This window comes from Aethalodelphis obliquidens, unplaced genomic scaffold (genome assembly GCF_003676395.1).
Source record: "Aethalodelphis obliquidens isolate GAN/ISIS:26980383/991018 unplaced genomic scaffold, ASM367639v1 scaffold37, whole genome shotgun sequence".
NCBI lineage: Eukaryota > Metazoa > Chordata > Mammalia > Artiodactyla > Delphinidae > Aethalodelphis > Aethalodelphis obliquidens.
In genome coordinates this window covers 17,792,310-17,820,300 of record NW_020837981.1, presented here as the reverse complement: position 1 = coordinate 17,820,300, position 27,991 = coordinate 17,792,310, and the positions used below count along the sequence as shown (strand labels likewise).

The window sequence follows — 27,991 nt, the reverse complement described above, 5'->3', positions numbered from 1 at the left end:
TTGAAGTTAAAAATGTATCTTCGTCCAAAACAATTTGTTCTATAACAGTTCCAGGAAAGCACGTGTTTTACTAAATATAGTTTTCGTATATCTTTGATGGTGTAATATTTAATGTTTGTTTATAATTAATTAAAAATTTTTTCAAACATAAAATCCTGACACAGTATATGAATAATGTACCACTAAAATAGGTATACCCACTAAAACAGGTATAATTTGAGAAAAAATTCTACATCTCTACTGATAGTTAGCATAGTTCCTTCTTTTTTTTTAAGTTTTTTTTTTATGTGGACCATTTTTAAGTTTTTATTGAATTTGTTACAATATTGCTTCTGTTTTATGCTTTGGTTTTTTGGCTGCAAGTCATGTGGGATCTTAGCTCCCCAACCAGGGATCGAACCTGCACCCCCTGCACCGGAAGGTGACGTCTTAACCACTGGACCAGCAGGGAAATCCCAATTCCTTCTTAATTATACTTTTGTAATGAATATAATTTTATAAAATTGTACATGTATTAAATGTATAACTGAATATAATTAACAGATTTCTTCCCAATAGTTTATGGAAATCTGAACACTTTATCTTTCTAACAACATTTTTCTTCATAGAATAACAATCTGAGGAATGTAGTATAGAATTGCAAATAACTGTCCATATATTATCCTTATATATGTCTATATTATTATGATTTCATATAGTGTCATGTTTATGATCTATATAAATATGCTGAGAATGCCTGCCATCATATATACATAGTAAATTTTAAAAATATCATTAATGTCAGTTGAATATAGGATATGTAATCCCCAAAGAAAAGTGAACAGTTATAATTTGTAACCTATTTAACACTTGCTAGGTATTTAAAAAAGAAAAACATATATCAATTTTGAAAATTCACAAATATTGTTTTGTGACTACATTACTGGGTAACTGTCCATTTTTTCTATTCTGACCCACAGTTAGCTGAAGTTTCCATATTTAAAAAGAAATTGTCAAACTCCTTATCATATATTCTTTGAAAATTCAAAATTCCCTCTCTAAGAGCACTATAAATTACTGAGGACTTACATCCCCACTGACCAACTTTCTACTCTGCATTTCTGCCCTTACTGATCTATTCCTTTCACTTGAGACTAACCTTCCATGACTATTCCCTTCTCACTATGTTATAGTGGCCCAACATTTTTAAACTCTTTAAAAATTATCCACATACATAATTTGTGTAATGAAAAAATTGTGAAATTGTTTAGGGGTAATATGGGAATTTCACAAAGTGGGAATGAAAATATCTTAAAATTATAATCTATCTTGTTTTTATCTGAATATTTAGAAAATTAGAGAAAACACTGTTTCCACATTAAAAAGAACAAGTCAGAAAATCTAAAAGTTCATGACCATTTTATTAACCTATCAGAGATGTCAATGAAAAATTACACTGGCTAAATTAAACAAGCAAGGAAAAATTTATTCAAGAGTATTGCATAGGGGAGAGAGACTGAACTCAACTCTGCTGAAACAAAAGTTGGAAGAGTTTTTAAGCACTGAGGTGGGCTAGCAGAAAAGCATTAGAGGACATTAAAGGGGAGTTGGTCAATGTGGTTAGACCATCTATGTATGATAATGATGCTTATGAAAGTTTGGCTCCTACTATCCAGCAGAGGCTGGTAGATAAGAGACACTATCTTTCTTGATTATTACACTTCAAAGGGCTAGCTCCCAGGTCCTTGTGAAAAATATTCCTGAATTGTAAACCTGGCAAGATGCTGGGAGAATATTTGCATCTCAAAGGGACAGAGAGGGGCTTCCCTGGTGGCGCAGTGGTTGAGAGTCCGCCTGCCGACGCAGGGGACACGGGTGCGTGCCCCGGTCCGGGAAGATCCCACATGCCGCGGAGCGGCTGGGCCCGTGAGCCATGGTCGCTGAGCCTGTGCTCTGCAACGGGAGAGGCCACAGCAGTGAGAGGCCCGCATACTGCAAAAAAAAAAAAGGGACAGAGAAAGAATTTACAAGTTTTCTAAAGTAAATGCTCTAAAAAAAAGTCAGTGACCTATAGTTAGGAAGAAACCTGTCTAAAGCTTAGTCAATCTGGAATGAACAATAAGGTCTTCTTGTTTAGAGGTCACAAGGCAACCAACTAACCTGAAGTCTAGGGGGAGTCAGGTGCCTGCTGGAAGAAGTCCTAGCAAATGCTTGCTTGTCTTGGGCAGGTGCCATTGGACATTGGTAAGATGAATTTAGTTAAAAGAGTTGACAAACTGGTTGAGCTTGGATCATCTTATGATACCAAAAAGTAAGCAATTCCTCAAAAAATATCAGAGAGGACATGTTAAAAAGAAACAGGAGCCAAGGGGCTTCCCTGGTGGCGCAGTGGTTAAGGATCTGCCTGACAATGCAGGGGACACGGCTTCGAGCCCTGGTCTGGGAAGATCCCACATGCCGCGGAGCAACTAAGCCTGTGAGCCACAACTACTGAGCCTGCGCGTCTGGAGCCTGTGCTCCACAACAAGAGAGGCCACGACAGTGAGAGGTCCACGCACCGCAATGAAGAGTGGCCCCCACTCGCCGCAACCGGAGAAAGCCCTCGCACAGAAACGAAGACCCAACACAGCCAAAAATAAATAAATAAAAAAAACCAGGAGCCAAACTCTAAAAGCTTCCAGTAGCAAAGGTGGGACAACTGGTCAACAAACTAGGGTTAAATCCACAGAATACAATAAATATGCAGGAACCAACTGTGACAGAAATAAACTGAATAAATAATGTGAGAGAAGGGGTAGCTCTTCCTATTAGTTCTAATTAATAAATTCAGAAGAAATAGGGATATAAAAAAATGACTTAGGCAAACATCACTGTGATATCTGTGGTTAGATTAAGTGATGAACATTAAAATTAGTAGATAAACACTTGAGAATAAGATTTGGATAGCCTTAAATCATTTTCTCCAAGATATTTATTAATTACAAAGAAAAAATGATCATAAATTTACAGTAGAGAGAGCTAACAACCAACACTTTAGCCAAGTGATAAAGGCCAACATCACAAGAAATTCAACGTATTGACATCTTGTATCTCCTGATTTGATGGACAGAGAACATAATATAATCATGAGAAAAATATCAGACAAATCCAAATTAAGGGACAGTCTGTAAAATACCTGATCTGTATCAAGTATCAAGGTCATAAAAGACAAAGAAAGGTAAGGAATTGGCATAGTTTATAGGAGACTAGGAGATTTGACAACCAAATACAATCTTGGCTTTAATCTTAGAACAAAAGAAGAATGTTAGTGGAAAAATTGACGAAGTGTATATACTTTAGCTAGTAGTATAATACCAATGTTCATTTCTTAGTTTTGACAAGCAGACCTTAGTTATGCCAGATGGCAACATCAGGAGAAACTGGGTGAACGGTATATGGGAACTCTCTATATTAGAACTGTAACTTTTCTATAATTCTAAAACTAATTCAAAACGAAACTTAATGAAGAATGTACATCCCAATGGTCAAACATACTTCAGAAAGCACATAATAATTTATTTTTTAGTGGTCACCTTTCTTTTAAGGGTCATCTTCTTAATTTGCCCTTTTCTCTCCTATGTGTTCTCCTACAAAAAAAAAAATACTGTATATTTTTAAGCAAACTTTTAAAGTATTGTCTGATATCTATTCACACCTCAGAACCTCATCTTCCAGCACCGCACAGTATATATTCCTGAAGAAAGAATCCTCTCTCTAAAAGAAAGTCTGAAATTATTAAAATATTTTTTTTCTTTGCTAGAGTTCTTTTTTTGAAGAAGTAAAAAGAAGTAAGGGCAAAAATAAACATGAAATTGTTAACCCAAATAGGAATTCATTCCAAGGACACAAGGATAGTTCAACATCCTCAAATGTGAAACAACACATTAACAAAATGAAGGATAAAAGTTTTATGATCATATCAGTAGCTGTAGAAAAAGCTTTTGACAAAATTCAACATTCAAGATTAAAAAAACTCTCAATAAAGCATGAATAGAGGGAATGTATCTCAACATGATACAGGTCATATAAGACAAGCCCATAGCTAACATCGCACTCAATTGTGAAAAGCTGAAAGCTTTTCCTCTAAGATCAGGAACAAGAATGACCACTTTCACCATTGTTATTCAAGATAGTATTGGAATTCCCACCTGGATCAATTAGGCAAGAAAAAGAAAGAAAAAGACATTCAAATTGTAATGAAAGAAGTAAAACTGTCACTATTTCAGATGACAATACATTAGATGTAGAAAACCCTCAAAACTCCATCAAAAAACTGTTACACTAATAAACTCAGTAAAGTTGTAGGATAAAAATTAACACACAAAAATCTGTTGCATTTCTATACACTAATAATGACTATCAGAAAGAGAAATTAAGAAAACAATCTCATTTACTACTGCATCAAAAATAATAAGAGTCCTAGGAATAAATTTAACCGGGGGGGGGGGGCAGTGAAAGAACTGTATATTGAAAATTATATTAATGAAAGAACTTGAAAAAGACACAAATAAATGGTAAGATATTTCATGATCATGAATTGGAAGAATACTGTTAAAATTCCTATAATGCCCAAAACATTATACAGATTCAGTGCAACCCTTATCAAAATTGCAATGGCATTTTTCACAGAAATAGAACAAATAATCCTAAAATTTGTATGGAATCCTATAAGACCCTCAATAGTGAAAGCAATCTTAAGGAAGCAGAACAAAACTGGAGGCATTATGCTCCCTGATTTCAAACTATATTACAAAGCTGTAGTAGCTAAAACAGTATGGTATTGACATAGAAGCAGACATGTAGTTCAGTGGAACAGAATACAGAGTCCAGAAATCCATGCATATACAGTCAATTAATGTAAACAAAGGAGCCAAGAATATACAGTGGGGAAAGAACAGTCTCTTCAATAAATGGTGTTGGGAAAATTGGATAACAACACACAAAAGAATGAAAATGGAACACTATCTTACAGCATACACAAAATATAACTCAAAATGGATTAAAGACTTGAATTAAGACCTGAAACCATAAGTCTCCTAGAAGAAAACAAAAGAAGTAAGCTCCTGAACATAGGTCTTGGAATGATATTTTAAAACCTGACACAAAAGCAAAAGCAACAAAATTTAAAATAAACAAGTGGCACTACATCAAACTAAAAAGCTTCTGCATAGCAAAGGAAACCATCCACGAAATGAAAAGGCAATGTACTGAATGGGCGAAAATATTTGTAAGTCATATATCAGATAAGGGGCTAACATCCAAAATATCTAGAGAACGCACACAAGTAAACAGTAAAAATACAAACAATCTGGTTAAAAAATGAGCAGAAGACCTGAATAGACATTTTTCCAAAGAAGTCATAGATTGCTAACAGGTACATGAAAATATGCTGTACATCTTTAATCATCAGGAAACTGCAAATGAAAATCACAATGAGATATCACCTCAAATCTGTTAGAAGGGCAATTATCAAGAAGACTAGAAATAACAAGTGCTGATGAGGAGGCAGAGAAAAGGGAACACTTGTGCACTGTTGGTAGGGATGTAAATTGGTGCAGCCACTTTTGAAAACAGTATCGAGGGGCCTCAAGTAATTAAAAATAGAACAACCATACAATTCATCAATTCCACTTTTGGTTATTCATCTGAAGAATCAAAAACACTAACTCAAAAGGTATGTGCACCCCCATGATCACTGCAGCATTATTTACAATAGCCAAGATATGGAAAAAACTTGATGGATGAATGACTAAAGAAAATGTGGTATATAAATATATATGTATGAAAATGGAATCTTTTTCAGCCATAAAAAAAGAGAAGGAAATCCTACCATTTGCAGCAACATGGATGGACCTTGCAGACATTATGCTAAGTGAAATAAGACAGAGAAAAGACAAATACCATATGATCTCTCTTATATGTGAAATCTAAAACTATTTTTTAAAAAAACCTCATAGATACAGATACCAGATTGATGCCTGCCAGAGGTGGAGGGGTGTGGGAGATGCGTAAATTGTTTCTGTTTTTGTTTTTATACTTTAAATAAACTGATTCTTTTAATAAAAGAAATTATTATCCTAAGATTCTAGATTCCTACCAGAGCAAAATCAGAACACTTACTTATAAGCTGAGAAGCTGTAAAAAGTCCACCTATTTTTGGATAACATCATCATTTCTTAAAGGAACTTTTCCCAAATCTTGAAGCTAGAATACCATCATTAAATAACATCCAAGTTATGATTTAGAATGTTTAAATGGGCTTTCATACCACAATAAAATAAAATGTGGTCCAGACTATTCCTACCAAGAGAAAATCTGTGAGAGTAAGGCAGCTGGACAAAGCAAACTGTGCTACTGTTCCTTAGATTCATCCTCTGCCCCACTGGGTATTTTTTCTTAAATACCACTGCCACCATATCCTTGGTTTCACTTGAGGGCCAGAGTGTCTCTTCCTACATACTTCCTACTAGCATCTTGCTTGTGTGGACAAATAAAATTTCTCTTAACTACCTCTGGCCAGCTAACATAAGACTGTATTATATATATATAACAACATTAGATAAAATATTAGAAATAAGAAATGACAGTCAGATTAAGAGTAACATGGTCTTGGGCTTCCCTGGTGGTGCAGTGGTTGAGAGTCCGCCTGCCGATGCAGGCGACACGGGTTCGTGCCCCGGTCCGGGAAGATCCCACATGCCGCGGAGCGGCTAGGTCCGTGAGCCATGGCCGCTGAGCCTGCGCATCCGGAGGCTGTGCTCCGCAACGGGAGAGGCCACAACAGTGAGAGGCCCACGTACCGCAATTAAAAAAAAAAAAAAAAGCGTAACATGGTCTTGGTAAAGAGACATCTAAAAATGGCTTATTATTCCATCGCAGTTATTGCTCACCCTCTATACTGAGAGAGTCATTTCAGTATCCATTGCTGACCTCACAGGCACCTTATTGGACATCATTGTGTCCCAAATATAATTATAGGTGACCAAGTCCCAGAGAGAAAGGATTTTTCTATTCCAGCTCCCTGAGCACCCATTTTTTCTCAAATTGACTGACATTAGGAACGTGAGTTAGCCTTCAGAAGAGACCAATGTACTTTCTTTTTAAGTTTGTTACTTTCCTTCCAGTTATACTGATACATAATTCACATAAAGCACTGTACAAGTCTGAGGTATAAAACATAATGATTGACTTATATACATCACGAAACAAGGACCACAAGAAGTTTAATGAACATCGATCATCTCATACAGATACAAAATAAAATATAAAGAAAGAAATATTTTTTCCTTCTGATGAGAATTCTTAGGACTTACTGTCTTAACAACTTTCATTCAACAATGTTAATTAATCATGTTATACGTTACATCCCTAGTACTTATTTATCTTGTAACTGGAAGTTTGTACCTTTTGACCATTTTCATCCCATTCTCCTTCCCCCACCCCCTGCCTCTTGTAACATCAAATCTGATCTCTTTTTTTTTAACATGTTTATTGGAGTATAATTGCTTTACAATGGTGTGCTACTTTCTGCTGTACAAGGTGAATCAGCTATATGTATACATATATCCCCATATCCCCTCCCTCTTGCGTCTCCCTCCCACCCTCCCTATCCCACCCCTCTAGGTGGTCACAAAGCACCTAGCTGATCTACCTGTGCTATGCAGCTGCTTCCCACTAGCTATCTGTTTTACATTTGGTAGTATATATAAGTCCATGCCACTCTCTCACTTGGCCCCAGCTTACCCGTCCCCCTCCCCGTGTCTTCAAGTCCATTCTCTATGTCTACATCTTTATTCCTGTCCTGACCCTAGGTTCTTCAGAACCACTTTTTTATTTTTTTAGATTTCATATATATGTGTTAGCATACAGTATTTGTTTTTCTCTTTCTGACTTATTTCACTCTATATGACAGACTCTAGGTCCACCCACCTCATTACAAATAACTCAAGATGCCACCAGAAAACTACTAGAGTTAATCAATGAATTTGGTAAAGTTGCAGGATACAAAATTAACGCACAGAAATCTCTTGCATTCCTATACACTAATGATGAAAAATCTGAAACAGAAATTAAGGAAACACTCCCATTTACCATTTCAACAAAAAGAATAAAATACCTAGGAATAAACCTACCTAGGGAGACAAAACACCTCTTTGCAGAAAACTATAAGACACTAATGAAAGAAATTAAAGATGATACCAACAGATGGAGAGATATACCATGTTCTTGGAATGGAAGAATCAATATTGTGGAAATGACTCTACTACCCAAAGCAATCTACAGATTCAATGCAATCCCTATCATATTACCAATAGCATTTGTTACAGAACTAGAATAAAAAGTCTTAAAATTTGTATGGAGATACAAAAGACCCCGAATAGCCAAAGCAGTCTTGAGGGAAAAAAATGGAGCTGGAGGAATCAGACTCCCTGACTTCAGACTATATTACAAAGCTACAGTAATCAAGACAATATGGTACTGGCACAAAAACAGAAATATAGATCCATGGAACAAGATAGAAAGCCCAGAGATAAACCCACGCACCTATGGTCAACTAATCTATGACAAAGAAGGCAAGGATATACAATGGAGAAAAGACAGTATCTTCAATAAGTGGTGCTGGGAAAACTGGACAGCTACATGTAAAAGAATGAAATTAGAACACTCCCTAACACCATACACAAAAATAAACTCAAAATGGATTAGAGACCTAAATGTAAGACAGGACACTACAAAACTCTTAAAGGAAAACATAGGAAGAACACTCTGACATAAATGACAGCAAGATCTTTTTTTATCCACCTCCTAGAGTAATGGAAATAAAAACAAAAATAGACAAATGGGACCTAATGAAACCTTTTGCACAGCAAAGGAAACCATAAACAAGATGAAAAGGCAACCCTCAGAATGGGAGAAAATATTTGCAAACGAATCAACAGACAAAGGATTAATCTCCAAAATATATAAACAGCTCATGCAGGTCAATATTAAAAAAAACAAACCCTATCCAAAAATGGGCAGAAGACCTAAATAGACATTTCTCCAAAGAAGACATACAGATGGCCAAGAAACACATGAAAAGCTGCTCAACATCACTAATTATTAGGGAAATGCAAATGAAAACAATGAGGTATCACACCAGTTAGAATGGGCATCATCAGAAAATCTAGAAACAACAAATTCTGGAGAAGGTGTGGAGAAAAGGGAACCCTCTTGCTCTGTTGGTGGGAATGTAAATTCATACAGCCACTATGGAGAACAGTATGGAAGTTCCTTAAAAAACTAAATAGAGAACTACCATACAATCCAGCAATCCCACTACTGGGCATATACCCAGAGCAAACCATAATTCAAAAAGACACATGCACCCCAATGTTCATTGCTGCACTATTTACAAAATAGTCAGGTCATGGAAGCAACCTAAATGCCCATTGAGAGACAAATGGATAAAGAAGATGTGGTACATATATACTATGGAATATTACTCAGCCATAAAAAGGAAAGAAATTGGGTCATTTGTTGAGATGTGGATGGATTTAGATACTGTCATACAGAGTGAAGTAAGTTAGAAAGAGAAAAACAAATATTGTGTATTAACGCATATATGTGGAACCTAGAAAAATGGTACAGATGAACTGGTTTGCAGGGCAGAAGTTGAGGCACAGATGTAGAGAAGAAACGTATGGACACCAAGGGGGGAAAGCCATTCAGGGCTGTGGGTGGAGGTGTGATGAATTGGGCAATTGGTATTGATATGTATACACTGATGTGTATAAAACTGATGACTAATAAGAACCTGCTGTATAAAAAAGAAATTAAATAAATAAATAAAAAGATTTACCAAACAAAAATAAAATGAGATATTCATTTGAAAACTTTAAGATTGTATTTTAATTCAGTGTTAGTAACAAAATGACTATGTTAGTGAGAAAGATATGACTGGGAGAAGTCAATGGGGAGGAAGGGCAGATGGATAGTGATAAGCAGGGGAAATGTGGTAATAGAGAAAGCACTGAGTTGGGTCTCTCATTAAATGGTTGACCTACTTTGGACAATTCATTTAGTCCAACATGAGTTTTCCATGTAACCAACTGAGAACTTGTGACTGTTGTTATAATTTAACCAGTTATTATCCAATCACTTGGACCATAGTAATTCTCAGAGTACATTTCAAGTGTACCTGGAATAAAGTACAGCTTGTCTGTGGAATGAGTTAATAATGCAGTTTTTGAGTAATTTCTTTCCTTAATTATAGGATAACTTTACTGTTTATATTTTTCTTGTTATTTTTTAAAATTTTATTATCAATTGAAAAAAAAAGAAAGAGAATATGGAGAGTGTTCTGAGTCATAATGTTGGTATGTTATTCCAACAGTTCCCAAAGAATCTAAGTGTGCTGATTTTGGCACTTAAACTTAGATTCTTTGGGAACTGGGTGAATCTAAGCTTAAGGCCTAAAAACAGCAAGTTTATTTTACATATTTATGCTTATCATTACACTACCAATAATATCCATAATTCTCCAATTACCACCAGGCTCAATATATCTACTTCTTCACGTATTACATTGTTAGATATCAATTAAAGCCCTCTTCCCTCGACACAAAATGTAGGTATTTCAATTCCTTTCTTTCATGCAGTTCCAAAAAAATTATTTTACATGTCTGAGATTCAAAATGGTTAAAACTCCTTTGCTGCTGCAAAACGAAAACACAGAGTTAATAGTAATATGTGTTCCACGTCAGCAGCCCTAACAATACATTTAAAGTATACAAGCTAAATCATATGGTCAGAACACACACCGAAGTTAAACAAACAAAACATAATTCTTCCTGTCTTCTGAATGTGAATTTGGAGAGGCAAACCTCTGGATTAGGAAGGCACTTAGCAGCATACAGGTTTTTCCAAGTAAAACTCCATTCAGGAACTAGAAATGAGACTCTGCTCAAGAGGCAGCATCTGACGTGTGAGCCTAACTTAGCACTGAGACAGGATGTAGATGAAGCTGTGCCTACGGATGAGCACAAGCAGATAATAAAATTAAGGGCTCAGTGAGTCAGGCTTTCAATGGTAAAACTCCAGGGTATTTGGAAAAACCATTTTTACTGCAGCCTCAATGTAAACAGCTCACAAACAAAATCTATAGTGTTTAGAAACATTTTCAAAGTAAAAGATGAAACAGAATGCTTTTTGCCAAAGGTACTCAAGTATGGGATTGCACAGGCCTGTAAATTTGTTTTAAATGAGAGGAAAAACATGTTGCAAATTATTCTGTTTTTCCAAGTAAGGTCATAAAACACACACAAACATCTGCATATACACACATTCAAAACAAACAAATGATGGTGGGGGAAGAAAAACTTTAACGCAGAAGACTTACCATCCACTATCACTATTATTTTATTTTTTTTTAAAAAAAGAGTATTTTAACATTAAAAAAATTCAGAAGGACCCAATTGAAGAAGACAAGCTTTTCTCAGAAAGAACAACTGATACTATGGTTGGTGTTACCTTTCTCCCACCCCACCTTATTGTCATTTGGCAATCTCTTGAGATGTTTTTGGTTGTCACAGCCAAGGTGGGGTGCTACTGGCATCAACTGGGTAGAAGCCAGAGATGCTGCTAAACATCTTACAGTGCACAGGACAACTCCACACAGCAAAGAAGTCTCTGACCCCCAGTGCCATCAGTACAACAGTTGAGAAGCTCTGTCTTACACTAATGTTCTGCCCAAGGGCCAGTGGATGCTGGCTCTGACTGATCCTGATGTGCTGGTCAGATTGAGAAGCCAGTGATACCTGGTGAGCTTGTATGTCTTTTAATTTGTATTTTGCTTACAATCATTCTTAACAATAATAATTTAGCAATAGAACTGCAGTGGTAAAGTTCTACTCTACCAATTAGGACCAGACTGAAACACTGGTCACTAAACTGCAGGTCTATGACTTTGACATAGATTCCAGTTGCTTATTAGCTGGTATCTAAACATCAACACATTAGAGTCGATTAGGAGGCGGTGTTATTTTTTACTGGGAGGTAAAAGAATATTTTGCCAGGGTTTAACAACACATGCTTCATTAAATATTCAGTAAAAGAGCATATACGTTTTATTAATGTAACTTCTTGAAGACTGGGAAAATAGAATGAATTTATAACCATGATTCCCTCTCGTTAGTAAAACTACAGGCAGCTTCTTTTTTTTTCCTTAAGTTTATTTGGACATTATGTGTGTATAAAATTATGAATTAAACTGTAAATAGTATGGTTGACTTTTAAATTGTATTTATAAAATACTTTTTCATATACCAAAGATTTAGCAAGTGAAATTTCAATGACTATCCTTGAATAGTACACATACATGTGATTATTTCTACAAACTATATTACAAAATGGGATCTTACCTTGTATGCTCTTCTGTTATTTAACATTTTTATATAAAGTATTTACATATTTGTAAAATGCAGTTTCATCACAACTTTAAATCTCTCTTATCCACCATGCAGATCTAGTATCATCTTTTTACATGTCTGTAATGGTTATCAGGGGTTTTCCATTTCTGTATATATGTATGTATACATGGAGATAAGTAGGTACATATGTTTGTATATCTGTATGTATATATGTGTATTGAGTAGGCTGTGATAGATACCTTTCTACATTTCTCCAAATGTATCTGGAGGGAAAATTTTAGAAGATAAATCAATTCTATAAAGATTTTTAATATATAATTTCTAATTTCCCTCCAGAAAATTTACCCTAATAAATATCCCCACAAACTGTGTTAAGTGTCTACTTTCCAAGACATCTTTCTGTCCAGATATCAACATTTTTTTTTTTTTGCATTAAAAAAAAGACAAGGAGATAGTTTTTCATGTTTGTTTTTGTTTGCATTTCTGTAACTTCTGATGAGATGGAACTGTTTACATGCTTACTTTAAATGTGCATGGATTCTTTGTGAATATCCTGTTCAGGAACTCTGCCCAATTTTCTGTTGGTGGGGGTGAGGGATAAGAATCTGTTTATATACAAACACTTTCTTACATAAATTGTTCGTATCTCCCAAATTTGATGTTTCTCTTTTAATAGTTTTTCAGACTTGATTTTGTTTTGTTTATTTGTTTTGGTTTATTTTACTTTATTTTGTGTTCTCAGGAGTAAAAGCTTGCCTGCTTTTTCTTTTCTTTTTTTTTTTTTGGATTCTCCATTTTTATTGTAATATACATGTTCTTTGTTTAGTATGTAGAGTTTTAAAATTTTTATATTGGAGTATAGTTGATTAATAATGTGTTTCAGGTGTACAGCAAAGTGATTCAGTTGTACATATACATGTACCTATTCTGTTTCAAATTATTTTTTCCTTTGTCTTTTTTTTTTCCTATCTTGGAATCATAGTTAGAAAGATCCTTATCATCCCAAGGTTACAAAAATAAGTATTTACTTTTTTATCTAGTACAGACTGTGTTAGTCATATTCTGCAGTTCATTGCACACTATCACTCTTGGTAAATAGAGTGCTCTCCAAACCCCAAGATAATTCCTTCCTTCCTTCCCTCCTTCTTGCCTTCCTTGCATCCATTCCCATTCCTTATGCCTATTTCTCTATTTCTTCCCTGAAAATTAAAATACAAACTGTTGTTTTATTAACCGACTCTGGTTCACCTTGACTTAGAGGGTTGTTTTTAATTCACTGCACAAATTATGAGTCCCTTATGATTAGACATTACTGTATTTCACAAACACTATATTTTAATAAGACTGATCCTGTGTCAAGCATGTACTATGTTTCCATCACTGACTAGATCCTTTACAAACATTCTTTCTTATTACAATGCTTCAGGAGAGGTATTATCTAAATTGAAATATAAGGAATCAGAATCTCAAAGAAATAAATAAATTACTAAGAGTCATACAGTCACTAATTAAAGGAACCAACATTCACCCTAGCGAAGAAGGTGGCTTTAAAGCCAGAGCTCTTTTGTTTACCTCTTAGTGCCTCATAAAAATGAAAGCAAATGGAACCAAGGGAGTTCTGCATATTTTCAGAAACTACGCTTTGCAAATAAAATCCCTTTTCTCTATCACATCATTTTAAGTAATTTTAAGAAATTTCAGTAACAGTAGTTTCTAACTTCGTCATTTCACAGAACTACACTAATTTAATGTGACATGCACGGCTACACAATTGCAAGCAGATGGATGTGGGCAGCAGGTGTAATAACCGCCCTGGTTCTGCTTCTATGCAGCTCGATTTCAAAATGTAGATTCCTGCCATTTTAAACGCGACTTTACGCCAAACTTGCACTTGCAAATCAGTCGCAATTTCCCATAAATCTAGCACATTTTGCCAGGAGTATGGAGACAGGTTTCATTCACACAGTCCCATCAAAGCCTGGACTGCAAGGAGGGGGGTTGTGTTGTACAGAGAGAAGAGCAGGGGCACAGGCGGATCCCTGAGGCAGACACACCTGGGTCAGCCTCAGCTGTGTCATCTCATGCTACAGGATATTGGGTACTTGCACAAACTCTCTGTGTCTCTTTTTCTAGGTTTTTGAAGTGGGGATAGTAATATCTACTTCAGAGGGTAGTTGTGGAGAAAATTTAACAAAGTACCTGCTACATACTAAGCATTAATTAAATAACTGTTGTTTTTACTGTTATCATCATCATCATCACATCACCATCATCATCAGAATAGGCAACTGTGATGCCTAAGGTATACTCATGTATTTTACAGATAAAAGCATAATTTGATAATAAACTTGGAAATGTTTTAAAACTGGGAGGATAACTTCATGCCACAGTGACTCCTCCATGGAAGGCTGTGTTAATTCCAACTTCCCTAAAAGTATACTTCAGGTACCAATTCTATGATCCTGATCTCCTAAAAGTCACATTTATCTAATTTCAAGTACATCGTTTCTTCTTAATTTAGTAGGCAATAGAAGACATGCTTATTCAAAAGCACATAGCTATGAAAGAGGAATAGGCGTGCAACTTTAGTACAACAGGAAATTGAAGGAATTTTTAAAATTGACATTATTAAATTCAATTCTAGGAATGTGTAAAACTTCAAAGTTCCATCAGAAAGCCAGTAAAGATCAATTTTAAAAAGAACTATTAAAAAGGTACATATGCTTTACTGCTAATTTTAGAAGACATTCCTTTCTTTTAAAATTCTAACCTTCAAGTCAATTGAAACTATAAAAAACTCTGTTGCCACCTAGATTCTTTACTCTCCTCTGCACCCAGGATTTGCATGTAGAAGAGCTTGGACCTCTTATCCCTAGTGAAGCCTAAGAACTAGGAGAGAAGACTGAAGTAGTTCTGTCACTTTAAATTTCAAAGATGGGCTGATAGTAGCTGAAGAGCAGAGAGATCAAAACCTTCCAAACTGTTGCTTTGGAAACACATAATTTACACTTTACATGACAATCCCTTGGACTGATGAGGAGAAATCTGAGCATCTCACTGTGTCTACCTAGCCTAGACAGACAGCTGAATATTCTCAAGTCATAGACTTCTAGAACTTACTCCAGTTCTCTACTTGTACCAAGTGCACTTGCCATTGTTAGCGTGGAAGGTGAAAATTTTGTTTGCCAGGTGGTGATGTCTTCACATTTCTATTCTGCTGACTACATATCCTCTCTACACATTTCAATTGCTATGTCTTAGATTGCAAGTTCTAAGTGACCCAGGACCATGAATCATATAGGCAAGTGCTTCGTGAACATTCCTTGGATGCAGGTGACTCTTACCTTCCTTGGCAACAGTCTGGTGTGGTATTATTATATTTTGTGTGCCTATCTTAACATCCAATGCACCCAATATCCACTGATAGCCTGATTTCCTCTATCACCTTCCACTCAAAGAAACAACATAGACCTCATTTTATTTTCATACACAGCTTGAAAGTAGACCAGGGTGGGCCATCTACCTTGATTCAAGGGCTCCCTATCCACAAATTAACTACAAACCCATGAGAAGATCCATGCAAAGGGACAGAGGAGGGACTTTATTTAGCTTTGCCAATCAGGCTGGTTCTCTCCACAAATGTTCTGGAAAATCTGAAGAGGACTAATCAGTAAAGTGAATGTTGCCAATCTGCAGAATTAGCAGAGGTGTCATAAATGTGAAACCATTCAACAAATGATGATGATGATGATGATGATGATGATGAAGGTGGCAATGATAGTGGCATTGGTGGCAATGATCATCATGATGATAGTCACCTAAGTCTGAGCAGTTAACTCTGCATCGCGTTGTACAAATATTAACTCATAAGCTTCACAATAACCCTATGATGTGAATAGATCCATCTAAAAAATAAGGAGACTGAGACATAGAGGATTTCAGTAACTTGCTGAATATCAACAGTTATAAGTGGCAGAATCAGGATTTAAACTTGGGAGTTTGACTCCAGAAATTGTTCTCTCTCTCTCTAAATTGTATTAGAATCAGAAAGGAGGAGACGTGTCTGGAGATGACATTTTTAAAAAGCTTTGTTTCTCACAAGTACATGAGCTTTATAGAGCCGATGACCCCACACCAGGGGAAATGTTTGTGTTCTATGCCCATGCATATTTACATGTGATTTTAACCAAGCCATATATATATATACACATACACAAATATACATATACATACCTCATTATAAGAAATACAGCCAGTATACCTCATTATAAGAAAAACATGTTTAAATTTATTTAAAAAAATAAAGGTGGGTTAATAATCACTCACTAATTAAAAATATGCATATAAACACACAAGATTTACAAAAAATGGGCAGAAGACCTAAACAGACATTTCTCCAAAGAAGACATACAGATGGTCAAGAGTCACATGAAAAGATGCTCAACATCACTAATTATTAGAGAAATACAGATCAAAACTACAATGAGGTATCACCTCACACCGGTCAGAATGGCCATCATCAAAAAATCTACAAACAATAAATGCTTGAGAGGGTGTGGAGAAAAGGGAACCCTCCTACACTGTTGGCGGGAATGTAAATTGATACAGCCACTATGGAGAACAGTATGGAGGTTCCTTAGAAAACTAAAAATAGAACTACCATAGACCCAGCAGTCCCACTCCTGGGCATATACCCTGAGAAAACCAGAATTCAAAAAGAAGCATGTACCACAATGTTCATTGCAGCTCTATTTACAACAGCCAGGACATGGAAGCAACCTAAGTGTCCATCGACAGATGAATGGATAAAGAAGATGTGGTACATATACACAATGGAATATTACTCACCCATAAAAAGGAACGAAACTGGGTCATTTGTAGAGACGTGGAGGGACCTAGAGACTGTCATACAGAGTGAAGTAAGTCAGAAAGAGAAAAACAAATATAGTATATTAATGCATATACGTGGAATCTAGAAAAATGGTACAGATGAACTGTATAGATGAACAATGTAATTTTGCAAGGCAGAAATAGAGACACAGATGTAGAGGACAAATGTATGGACACCAAGGGAGGAAAGCGGGGTGGGCGGGGGAGGGTGGTGATGGTGGGATGAATTGGGAGACTGAGATCGACATACATACACTAATATGTATAAAACAGATAACTAATAAGAACCTGCTGTATAAAAAAATTAAATAATATTTTTTTAAAAACCCAAAAAACCCAAGCTGTAGATTGAGGTACTTTAGCATGCAAAGGTAATTTTTATAATATCAATTTTGCTTTTGAGCTCTTTTTTTTTTTTTTACTACCTTAACCATTACTTGATACACATTGTTTTTAATAGGAAAAGAAGTAAGCACATATATCATATTTCACCAGAGACTAATCATTCAGAATTATTTAATTTAGATACATTAAATTTTCAGCATTAAAAGAAATAGGACTTTTTCAATGACAACAATTAAAAGAGTGGGATAAAGGGCACTACTTTGTAGCCACATGTTCATCACAAACACCTATAAACTCGAGAAGGCAAAGAATCACCTGAACACTTTAGCCTCAGAAAATTTTTCCAAATGACTATTGTTTGGGTAATTATCTATTAAAACACTAGTCTTGAAAAACAAGAATTATGTTATTTATCTTGCAGACAAACTTTTATTGGCTGAATATAAATGCTGTATCCGAAACAGTTGCCCTCCTCTCCAGCTTTTTGCACACGTTTCTTTTCCCAAAACACACTTATGGTCAACATCATTCATCCACTTATTCACTCAGTAAATATTTATATAGCATATTTATTATGTGCCCAGCACTTAAGTTTGGGGAATATATCATGGGAAAAAGGATTAAAATTGTTGCCTTCATTGAATTTACTGTATAGTAGACATACTAAACCAACAAAGATGTAGTATGTCAGATAGTGAAAGGAAGTGTTAGGGAGAAAAACAGAGAGGGGAAGAGGTTTATATGAGGGTGGGGAAGGGACTGCAGTTTTAACCAGGGTGGTCAGTGGAGATCTTCCATCAAAGGTAATAGTTAAAAAAGCAACTGTATCAGAAAAGAGAAGATTTGGGGAAAATGAGGTCTGAAAGTAGAGGGAAACTAGACTTAAACTAAAATATCAGCTTCTTTGAGGAAAAAAAAAAGCGGTCACCACGTAATATATAAAACTTCTCTATAAGTTGAGAAAGTTGTAAAATTGTAATATAAAGCTATGCATGTGAAATAAATTCCAGTCTGGTTTGCAAATTTCAAATCTGTCTACTTGACATCTTCAGTTGGTTGTCTAACAGACTTTTAAGACTTAGATATATTCAAAATTAATTTCTGATCTTCTACCATCTCCAATGTGCTCAATTGTCTCCTCTAAAACGATATAAATGGTAAGTCCACATTCTCAGTTCTCAAGACAAAAACCTTGAGCTGTCCTTGACTCCATTCTCTCTCTCTTATACTCAATATCTAAGCTTCAGAGAATTCACTGCTTCACCCTTCTCTATATATGTTCAATCAACAACTTTCAACCTCTCTCTTTTTAAAACCACAGTCTCAGCCTCCATCATTTCTTACTTGGATAATAGTGATAGTTTTCTAACTTCCAGCTTTCTCCTGTACCACTACTCAGACTGTTTTCAACACAACATAAAGAAAGACCCCTTTAAAATAAAAGTCGTACGTCACTCTCTGGCTCGAAGCCTACCGTTCTCAAAATAAAAGCTAAATGTCCTACAATGGCTTTTGTGACCTACAAGATCAGGCCTCCTTTTTAGTCTCAGACCTCCCCTCACCTCACTAACACTGGCTTCCCAGAGCATTCCTTCCTTGAGGCTTTCATGCTTGCTATTTCCTCTTCTATGAAAGCATCAATGAGTAGAAAACACTCTATTTAAAGCTTGATGGAAGGTTAGGTTCACTAACTAATAATAATGAAGATTAAGTATTTCTAAAGATAAATAAGACAATTAGAAACAAGAGACAAACATACCAGGCATTTAAGATTAGTTACTAAGCATTAATTTTAACTGAGAACTTCCCAACAACCAAGGTAGGGTGAAATGTATATAGTTTAATGTAGTTCCACTGTCTGACAAATGAGAGTATGTTAAGGTATTTGGTAACAATCTCTCCTGGATTGCCATTTCAAGAGCTATTTATTAAAATATTATAAAAAGTTTCAGATAAAATAATAACAATGCTTTAAACTTTAATTTTCTCTGCCTAGATTTTTACACAGTGACTTATAAAGTCAGAGGAATGACACTAAATTTCAATTCGGGTAAAGAATTTGTATAAAACAAAGTTGAAACTTCCAGGTACGATACGTCACTGTAGATACAGAAAGATAGAGCCTAGTGACCTTAGCACATAAAAATCCAAAATGAGTAAGTACACTGTCCTTTAGACTGCTTCTCAGCAGAAATTTTTGTATCATTAAATCAATAGTGGCTAAGTATAAAGAAAACCTCTTGGAAATTAGGGGGGTCAAGCTCACCTTAAAGTACTTTTGTATTTGACGGAGTAAAAAAGGACAAAAGGTAGACAATTCAGACATGGGAAAAATCATAGCCTCAGGGATAGTTCTAACTACCAGGAACACAAGAATCAGTTTAGCAAATAAACAGAGCTTTTGGATTTGTATGCCTAGAGGGCCAGGAATAAGGAGGCACTGTGAAGGACTTTGGCAAGAAGAAGAACAATTGACATTTATACTAGCAGGTACTGGGTAGTAGGGAGCCACTGAATACTTCAGAGTAGTGACCTAGCAATTTATAGTAAGATTTATCTGGTTCAAGTAAGTACAACTGTTGGAAGGGAGAAAGATCAGGAAAGAAATTAATGTAATCCCCTAGACTTAATCTATTGAAGACCTAGTGTACTTTTGAGGCAAGGTGGCTTACAAAAGGAAGGTGATCTTTATCTTTTTTCATCTAAATCTACCAGGCAGTGTATGAGGCTCTGTATATATAACGCTAAATGAGACAAAAACATGTTCTCTGCACTAATGAGGTTTACTTAGGTTTACTGAATGGAGGAAAAAAAAGCCATCATGTAAGAAATTATACAGGTACAAGAAATGTCATGATATGGGAATCTCCATGTATTACAGATGGATGTTGGGAGGAAAGTACACTTGGACTTGCATTTCGATGAAGTCTAAGCTAATCTGGAATCCTAATGATAAGCAGGTATTTAAAGATGAAGGGGAAGATGGGGAGTTGAAGGAATTGTTTTCCTAAGAGAGGGATGTGAGGGGAGAGCCTGTGTCTTCTAGGAAGAATGATTTACATACAAGGGGTCAGGTTTGGAGAGAAAGTGGTGAAATATGAGGCAAAAGAGAGGAGCGGGGAGCAGATCCTGAAGTTCTCTTACATAGGGCATTGAGGAATTGGATGGGGAGACACTGAGACCTATAAGAGGTTTAATGCATGGTGATAGATGACAGATTTGCACTTTAGAAACATTACACGAGTTCATGGTAATTCAGTATAAATTTAAGTTATTGGGAGTGTATTATGATAATAAATAGGACCTATTAAAATGTTTCCGGGCTTCCCTGGTGGCGCAGTGGTTGAGAGTCCGCCTGCCGACGCAGGGGACACGGGTTCGTGCCCCGTTCCGGGAAGATCCCACATGCCGCGGAGCGGCTGGGCCCGTGAGCCATGGCCGCTGAGCCTGCGCGTCCGGAGCCTGTGCTCCGCAAGGGGAGAGGCCACAACAGTGAGAGGCCCGCGCAAAAAAAAAAAAAAAAAAAAAAAAAGAAGTATTAAAATGTTTCCAATTCTTAAAATACACCACTCATTCATGGCAATTTTTCTCTTCTCATGGTTGAGGATATTCAGCGGACTACATGTTAAAAAGCAGCAATGAGGGTGTTCTCCTACCATCAACATCATATTTAAGTGTACATGGCTTTTTTTTTTTTTTTTTTAATACCAAGAATCACCTCCAGTATTTTAAGATTTGATACGCTCCAATTCATTTGCTGCTGTTGACATTTTGGGGTTGTGTCGAGTAACCTAGCAACTGTTCTTATTTCCGTCCTAATTTACTTCTATTTATAGAGCATATAGAGACTCAATGGCCTCAATGATATTCTTTAAGGCAGGGCCGGTTTACAAATTGTATGTTCTTAAGTGAGCATAAATGTTAAAGATAGGACAAATATTAGTCATCGCATTGACTACAAGTCACAACTTCTTTAATTCTGGGTCATCAGTAAATATGATGAATCTTTAAAAAGGTGTCATAACTTTATCATGCTGAAATATGATACGACTACAGCTGAAATTACAAAATTTTAAGTGTTTGTTTTTAATGTTATATTCATTAAATTTAATTTCAGCAATTAGAGACCACAGCATCAAATGCCTTCAAATAAAAATCTGGCCCTATTCAGCACTGTTGAATGAGTTCCCTTTTTCACTCCTTATCTATAAGACACTATGATCAAAGTTTAAATTGTGTAAGGCAGAACAGACTTTTTGATTTCGTTTTTAGACCTTACTGGCTTTCAAGCTGTTTAAGCAGAGGGAACAATCACTAGAACGTCTGTCCGTCATGGACAGGGGTAGAGAAAGGTGATTTTAAATGACTCCTTGCAAAACTGTCTCCAACATGCATCCTATAAAATATCAGGATGCTTTTTTTCTGTTTTTATGAGTATGTACCATAAAACTAGAAAATTCAGCCCCATATACCTTGCTGAAGGTAACTGAGGACTCTAAGATAGAAACTAATAGATCACCAAGCTACTATAATTCCACAAAGAAGAAAAACTCCCAGTGCAGGGCCAAGCATTCCAAAATCACTGAAGAAAATAAGAACTTGACAACTTTGGGGTAAAACTTTCTGTTCCTACTACCAAAAGTTCCTTTTTGTGATCATTATTTCAGTTCTACATTATGAATATAAAAGTGCTAGCATCATTAAGAATCATATTATACCATCTTCCTTTCAACCTTTTAAGGAAGTTCCAGATATGTCCCCCTGCTGAGGGAAAAAGAAATTTCAAAAGATTTTTGGTCATAGAGTGCTAAATATTTACCCCACAAAACCAGGAGACCAAAGCAGTCTTACATTGAAAGACTGAGAGATTTGTATTTACAAAGCTCCTTGAACTACTCAAAAGGAAGTAAAGTATAACATTAGCACGCACAAATCTATACATGTCTTGAAATTCATTTTTGTAAACATCAAAATTTATTGAGCATTTCCTTTGTGTGAGAAATGAGTTTTCATATATCTAATCTTCAAAAACAACTATAAAATAGACACTATTTTCTTCACCCTTACTTTGAGCATTTTTGACCCCCCTTTACCCATTTCTCCCACTCCATCTATTAGTAATAATAGGTATTATTATTATCACAATTTTACAGATGAGAAAACTGTAAGTTAGAAGTATAAACTAACTTTCCCAGGGTCATATGGATAGTAATTGGTAGAACCCTGATTTGAACCAAAGTTTATGTGACCCCAAAGTGCATACTTTTAACTTCTACATTATATTTATATAGCAGGGCCAAAAAAGGCAAGTCACTTTCTCACCCATTCTATTCACAAAACTCTTTCAATCCATTTTATTGAGTCTTTCTAAATCCACAGTTGTCTCCTAGGTAGGCTTGAGGAATATACTTTTAGCTACCACCCTGCTGACACTCGCAATTTCCTGAGTATCTATGGCTACTGCTGCCCAAATTGCCCACAATAAACCAGGGAAAATTTCTAAAAATTAGAATGTTCCCTTTATTCAAATATCACAGAAGCCAATGTGATAAGAGGCTGAGCGAGGAGTAACTGCCTCTGTCTCTGGATCCTTTGTGATTCTACTTGAGTAGAATCCATCTCATCAGTGCAAAATGGTCCACCAGGGAGACTATCAGGGTCTGGGCATCGCTACATAGTTTCCAAGTAGTACCCAACAAACTGATTTTGTTATTGATGGGAGACTGCAGTATTGGGACATTTAGAAATTTGTGAGACTTAAACAGATCTGATACTAAGGTTTATGGCCTTCAGTTTCACGAGTCATCTTTCTGTTAGAGGAATTATAATATTGACACCATGATATGGCTGTAGCGATAGTACAGCAATGGAATCTTAAGGGATTATGAGATTCTACCCAAGTTTACAAGCATGCTACACTGGAAAGAGTGCGGCTGGTACCAGAAGACCTGGGATTTGGCCCCATTTCTATACAACTTGCATAAACTACTGAAACTCTTTGAGTCTAATTCCCTAATTAGTAAAATCAAGAAAAAATTACAAACCAAAACCCAGGGCTTTTGTGAAATAAGACAGCAATTTGGAAATATTCTATGAACTATAAAGTGTTAATGGTAAATGACACGCCTCTGTTTAAATAGAAAATATGGCTTAACTTATACTTAATAAAATTTTTAAGCAGCTTTTAGGATTTACAAAAAAATCTTATTATCAGTGAGTTTAAGAATTTTATTTTCTTAGTCTATTTTAATTTCTTTCTGAGTTTTTAAGATAAAAGATGTCTACTTCATCCTTGCTAAGGGCATGAACAGAATAAACAATGAGCTCTGACGAGTGCTCTATAAACCTGTAGCAAACCCACTCTCCTGTATCACCATGGAATGCCTGATCACTGGATATAACCAGAGGATCAGTCCAGTGAGTATTCATGTATAATAATTAAGATAATCACTAATTTCCACCACTGTTCCCCTGCCACCTCATAAGGCATGCACTATTGGTCTTTCAGTATTTTGCTCTCATTGACTGTGGACTCTAAGTCATTATTTGTTGGTTACAGACCTTTACAATGCCCAGTGGCATTTGCCACCAATGACAGCAGTAACAGATGATGTTGAGCCAAAGCTACTGGGAGTGAAATGCAGAAAGTAAAATGACAATAAATAACTGTCACTCCATTACTAAACAGTGCCTAAGATTGGTTCTAGTACATGTTCAATAGAGCAGAGCCTGCATAATCCCAGAACCAAAAAGGCATTTACTCCTCAGTAATAGCTGCAAATGAAAAGGAACCCAAACACTTGTCTTGTGCAGTGACAAGGAATTCTTCATTGAGAACGGCGTAAGTATTCAAAAAATTCTCGACAAATTCCACTTCAGTATCTTCTCAAATTAACGGTATTTGGCAAATATGTCAAAAGGTATACTCTGGCCAGTGGACACAAACTTCAGGAAATGCTGGATAGAATACAAAGTCTCAAATGGCCATAAGACTGAACATATGGACTTCCCTGGTGGCTCAGTGGTTAAGAATCCGCCTGCCAATGCAGGGGTGCAAGCCCTGGTCCAGGAAGATCCCACATGCTGTGGAGCAACTAAGCCCATGTGCCACAACTACTGAGCCCACGCGCCACAACTACTGAAGCCCGCGCACCTAGAGCCCATGCTCTGCAACAAGAGAAGCCACCGCAGTGAGAAGCCTGCACCAACCGCAATGAAGCACGGCTCCCCGCTTGCCACAACTAGAGAAAGCCCGCCCCCCCCAGCAACAAAGACCGAATGCAACCAAAAATAAATAAATTTATAAAAAATAAAATAAAATAAAAAAGACTGAACATATGAATATACTCTAAGTACAGGGATGCAATTATAAGAAATATGGGAATATTAGGGATATAAGATGCCTGGGAGAGAACATAAAACCTATCTAAACATGATCTTAGTTCTGGTCAGGTGATTTAGGTAGAGGACAGATTTGAGCTATCCTCCTTAGCTAGTCATATAAACTTCAGGTATGACAGCAGAATCTGTTGTGATAAACTCAAGATAGATATTCAATAAGAGGGTGTTATTGGAGTTAAGTTATCCATACCGTACAATAATTATTCTTTAAATTTAAAAAAATGTATACTCTTCCTTTCTTTCAGATTGCTGGAATATCCTTTATTCTGTTCTCTTTCATTCCACCGATGATCTATCAGGTTTGTTGTGGTGGGGTTCTCTGTCTACTTTTTAGTAAAGGATTCATTCTGCTAACTCTATGTCCTAAGTAAACTGACGTGTGGTAATCACTAAAGTTCTTAGTGTGGAAACATAATCCACTTATTAGACAAGTTACATAAATCGGAGCCTCAGTGATCTTATTAGTAAAACTGGGATAATAATAGCAGTATAGCATAATTAACACGATAATTAAATAAATAGCACATGTGATGTGACTACCTTTTCTCATTTTACCCCAAAAGCAGAGACTAAGAATGGAAAGTATCTGGGGGAATAGATCTTAAGGAACAGAGCTAAGAGCCTAAGAATGAATCAGGAAAGAAAGGAGAGCCAATCCAAAGATATGTTATCAAGCTGGTCACTGCTGCTGGAATTGGCTTGATCCCTTGGGGAACTTTCGGGGACCTGTGGAAAATGCAGTTCTATATGGTTCATCCAAGGAATGGAAGAGTATTGGTTAAGAGTTGTTCTGGGAGGTGTTAGTGCCTCACGTAAGGTTGTGTATGTATTAGACTATCTGATTTGCTTCCTGAGGGATTCCACACAGCAATTACAGGAAAGCCTCAAGGCAGGAAGTGAATAAAATCCAAGCTATTTGGAATGTATAGGGGAGATTTACAAAAGCAGAGAGTGGCTGTGTTGAATATAATGTTGCTTCCAGTAGATTTGATGGTGACGGATCTCTTTTACTAGATAGTGGTAAGGGTATAGCCCACAGGCGTTACAAATGAACTGGATTATCAGGAAACTGCACAATGGAACACAGAGCCAGGATTCAGAGCACTTTCAGGGTGATTGCCACAAGGTTAGAAGCAGTGGCTTCTATGAAAGGTTCTTAAGATCTGGAACCGTGGAGGTCATCAGCTTTATAACCACCATGGGCAAGTGGTCATTTAGCTGCTGTTTTTCCCAGAACAAAAATATAAATAATAATAAGAAGAAGAACCTTCTCCTCTCAGCATATAAAGTTTATGAAACAGTCTCGTATGCACTGCCTTCTTTGGAGTTACGAACGATGCTGTGAGAAGGTGTAGTATTATTCTCATTTTTCAGATAAAGAAATTTGAACTTTCTAAATTTTAAGGTTCTTAACCCAGGTTTCATTGTCTACACGTGATAAGGCAGAATGAGAACTAGGGCATGTTTATATTAATCCTAGCATCCTAAAAGGTGCCTTTATTTTAAGAAAATTCCTTCCGATCACTTACTTTGTGCGCCCTGACACACACGCTCCACCTCCAGTGGCCCAACTGCATCAATCGTTCACTTCGCTGAAAGCGTAAGCAAAGTACCATTGCCAAAATTCATTTCCAATTCCATGGCCATTTGTAAGATTTTATCTCCTACCGACAATGCCTACCAGATTTGAAGGAAACTAACTCCAGGTGCTGTGTGTCCCCTGGCTACTACAGGACTTATAGATCAAATAATCAGCAAGAAATAAAAACTCAAGATAACCAACATTTCTAATAAAACACAGGTATTGTGACTGACATATACCTGTTCTAGGGAATTTGAATATTTGAAAACACAGGACTGTCTTAAATTTATCTGTTTCATACATTTCCAAATTTTATGACACTGAATTAAACTAATTAAATAATAATAATGACGATGCTGATAATAATACTATCGCTACTTAGTTCGTTCTTAATAATCATTATTGAGAACTTACTAAGAGCTAGTCACTGTGTTAAGTGCTTTATTCATTAATTTAGTTGATTCCCACAGTAATCCTCATATAGAGAATACCATTAGCATACTTACTTTACAAATCAGAGAACAGAGGTAGAGAAAGGCTAAGTGAGTTTCCCAGTAACCCAGCAAGGAAGTGGCTGATTTAGATGTATTCCCAGGCAGTCTTAGCCGCTATGCTATACTACCTGGCTTTCAGACTCAAGTCCTATAGTCTGTTCTCCAGTTGCAAGCTATCAGTAGCTAGGAAATCAAACTTTCACAAACTCCCAAGCATTGGGTGTAAATAAAGTGAAATAGAACATCTCAGAGTAATTCAAAAATTGATGAACATCATTGGTGTGTGTGTGTGTGTATGTGTGTGTGTGTGTGTGTGTTGATGGGGCAGAAGAAAGCATTGTAGAAAGGAAGAAAAGTAGAGGAATATTGCCTCAGAAGTTGATTTTTCTCCCCTAGAATTTCCAAGTATATTTACAACTTCGTGGTTTCTCTTTTCTACTCTAAACAAACAGGTACAAATTTCACTTTGATATTCCCATGACTGCTATAAAGACCAAAAGTAGCACGGAGTGATTCACTACCTAACCAGAAATGGCCTCACTGTGAGCTCTCAAGGTAGAGGAAATCATTCCCCTCATGACGGTGCTCCTGCATTCTAAGGCTCTTCTCCCTGTGCTTTACGAGACCAGCCCCAAATCCAGGGATCCCTACTGTGAGAGGCTGCCTGGATTGACAAGGAGAGGGCATGGCACACGGCTCTCCCCGCAGGGCGGGGACTCACCCGGTCAGTTTTCCCTTCAGTCTGAACACTGGTGTGACTGCGGACCTCGTGATCTTCTTCCAGGTCAGAAACATCCTCTAGTTCCTCTGGAGTCTATAAAAAGAAAGCAAAACACTGCTGGTGGAAATGC

The 27,991-nt window shown here is 36.4% G+C and overlaps 1 protein-coding gene across 2 annotated transcripts in view; it reads right to left on the bottom strand.

The window, feature by feature from the left end:
* Window positions 1-27,991, bottom strand: part of CTNNA3 (catenin alpha 3) — a 1,595,169-nt gene that overhangs the window by 134,006 nt on the left and 1,433,172 nt on the right. For both annotated transcript variants that reach the window (XM_027130128.1, XM_027130127.1), the window contains exon 14: window positions 27,862-27,954. In XM_027130128.1, the coding sequence (XP_026985929.1) occupies window positions 27,862-27,954 (93 nt within the window). The remainder of the gene's footprint in view (window positions 1-27,861; window positions 27,955-27,991) is intronic.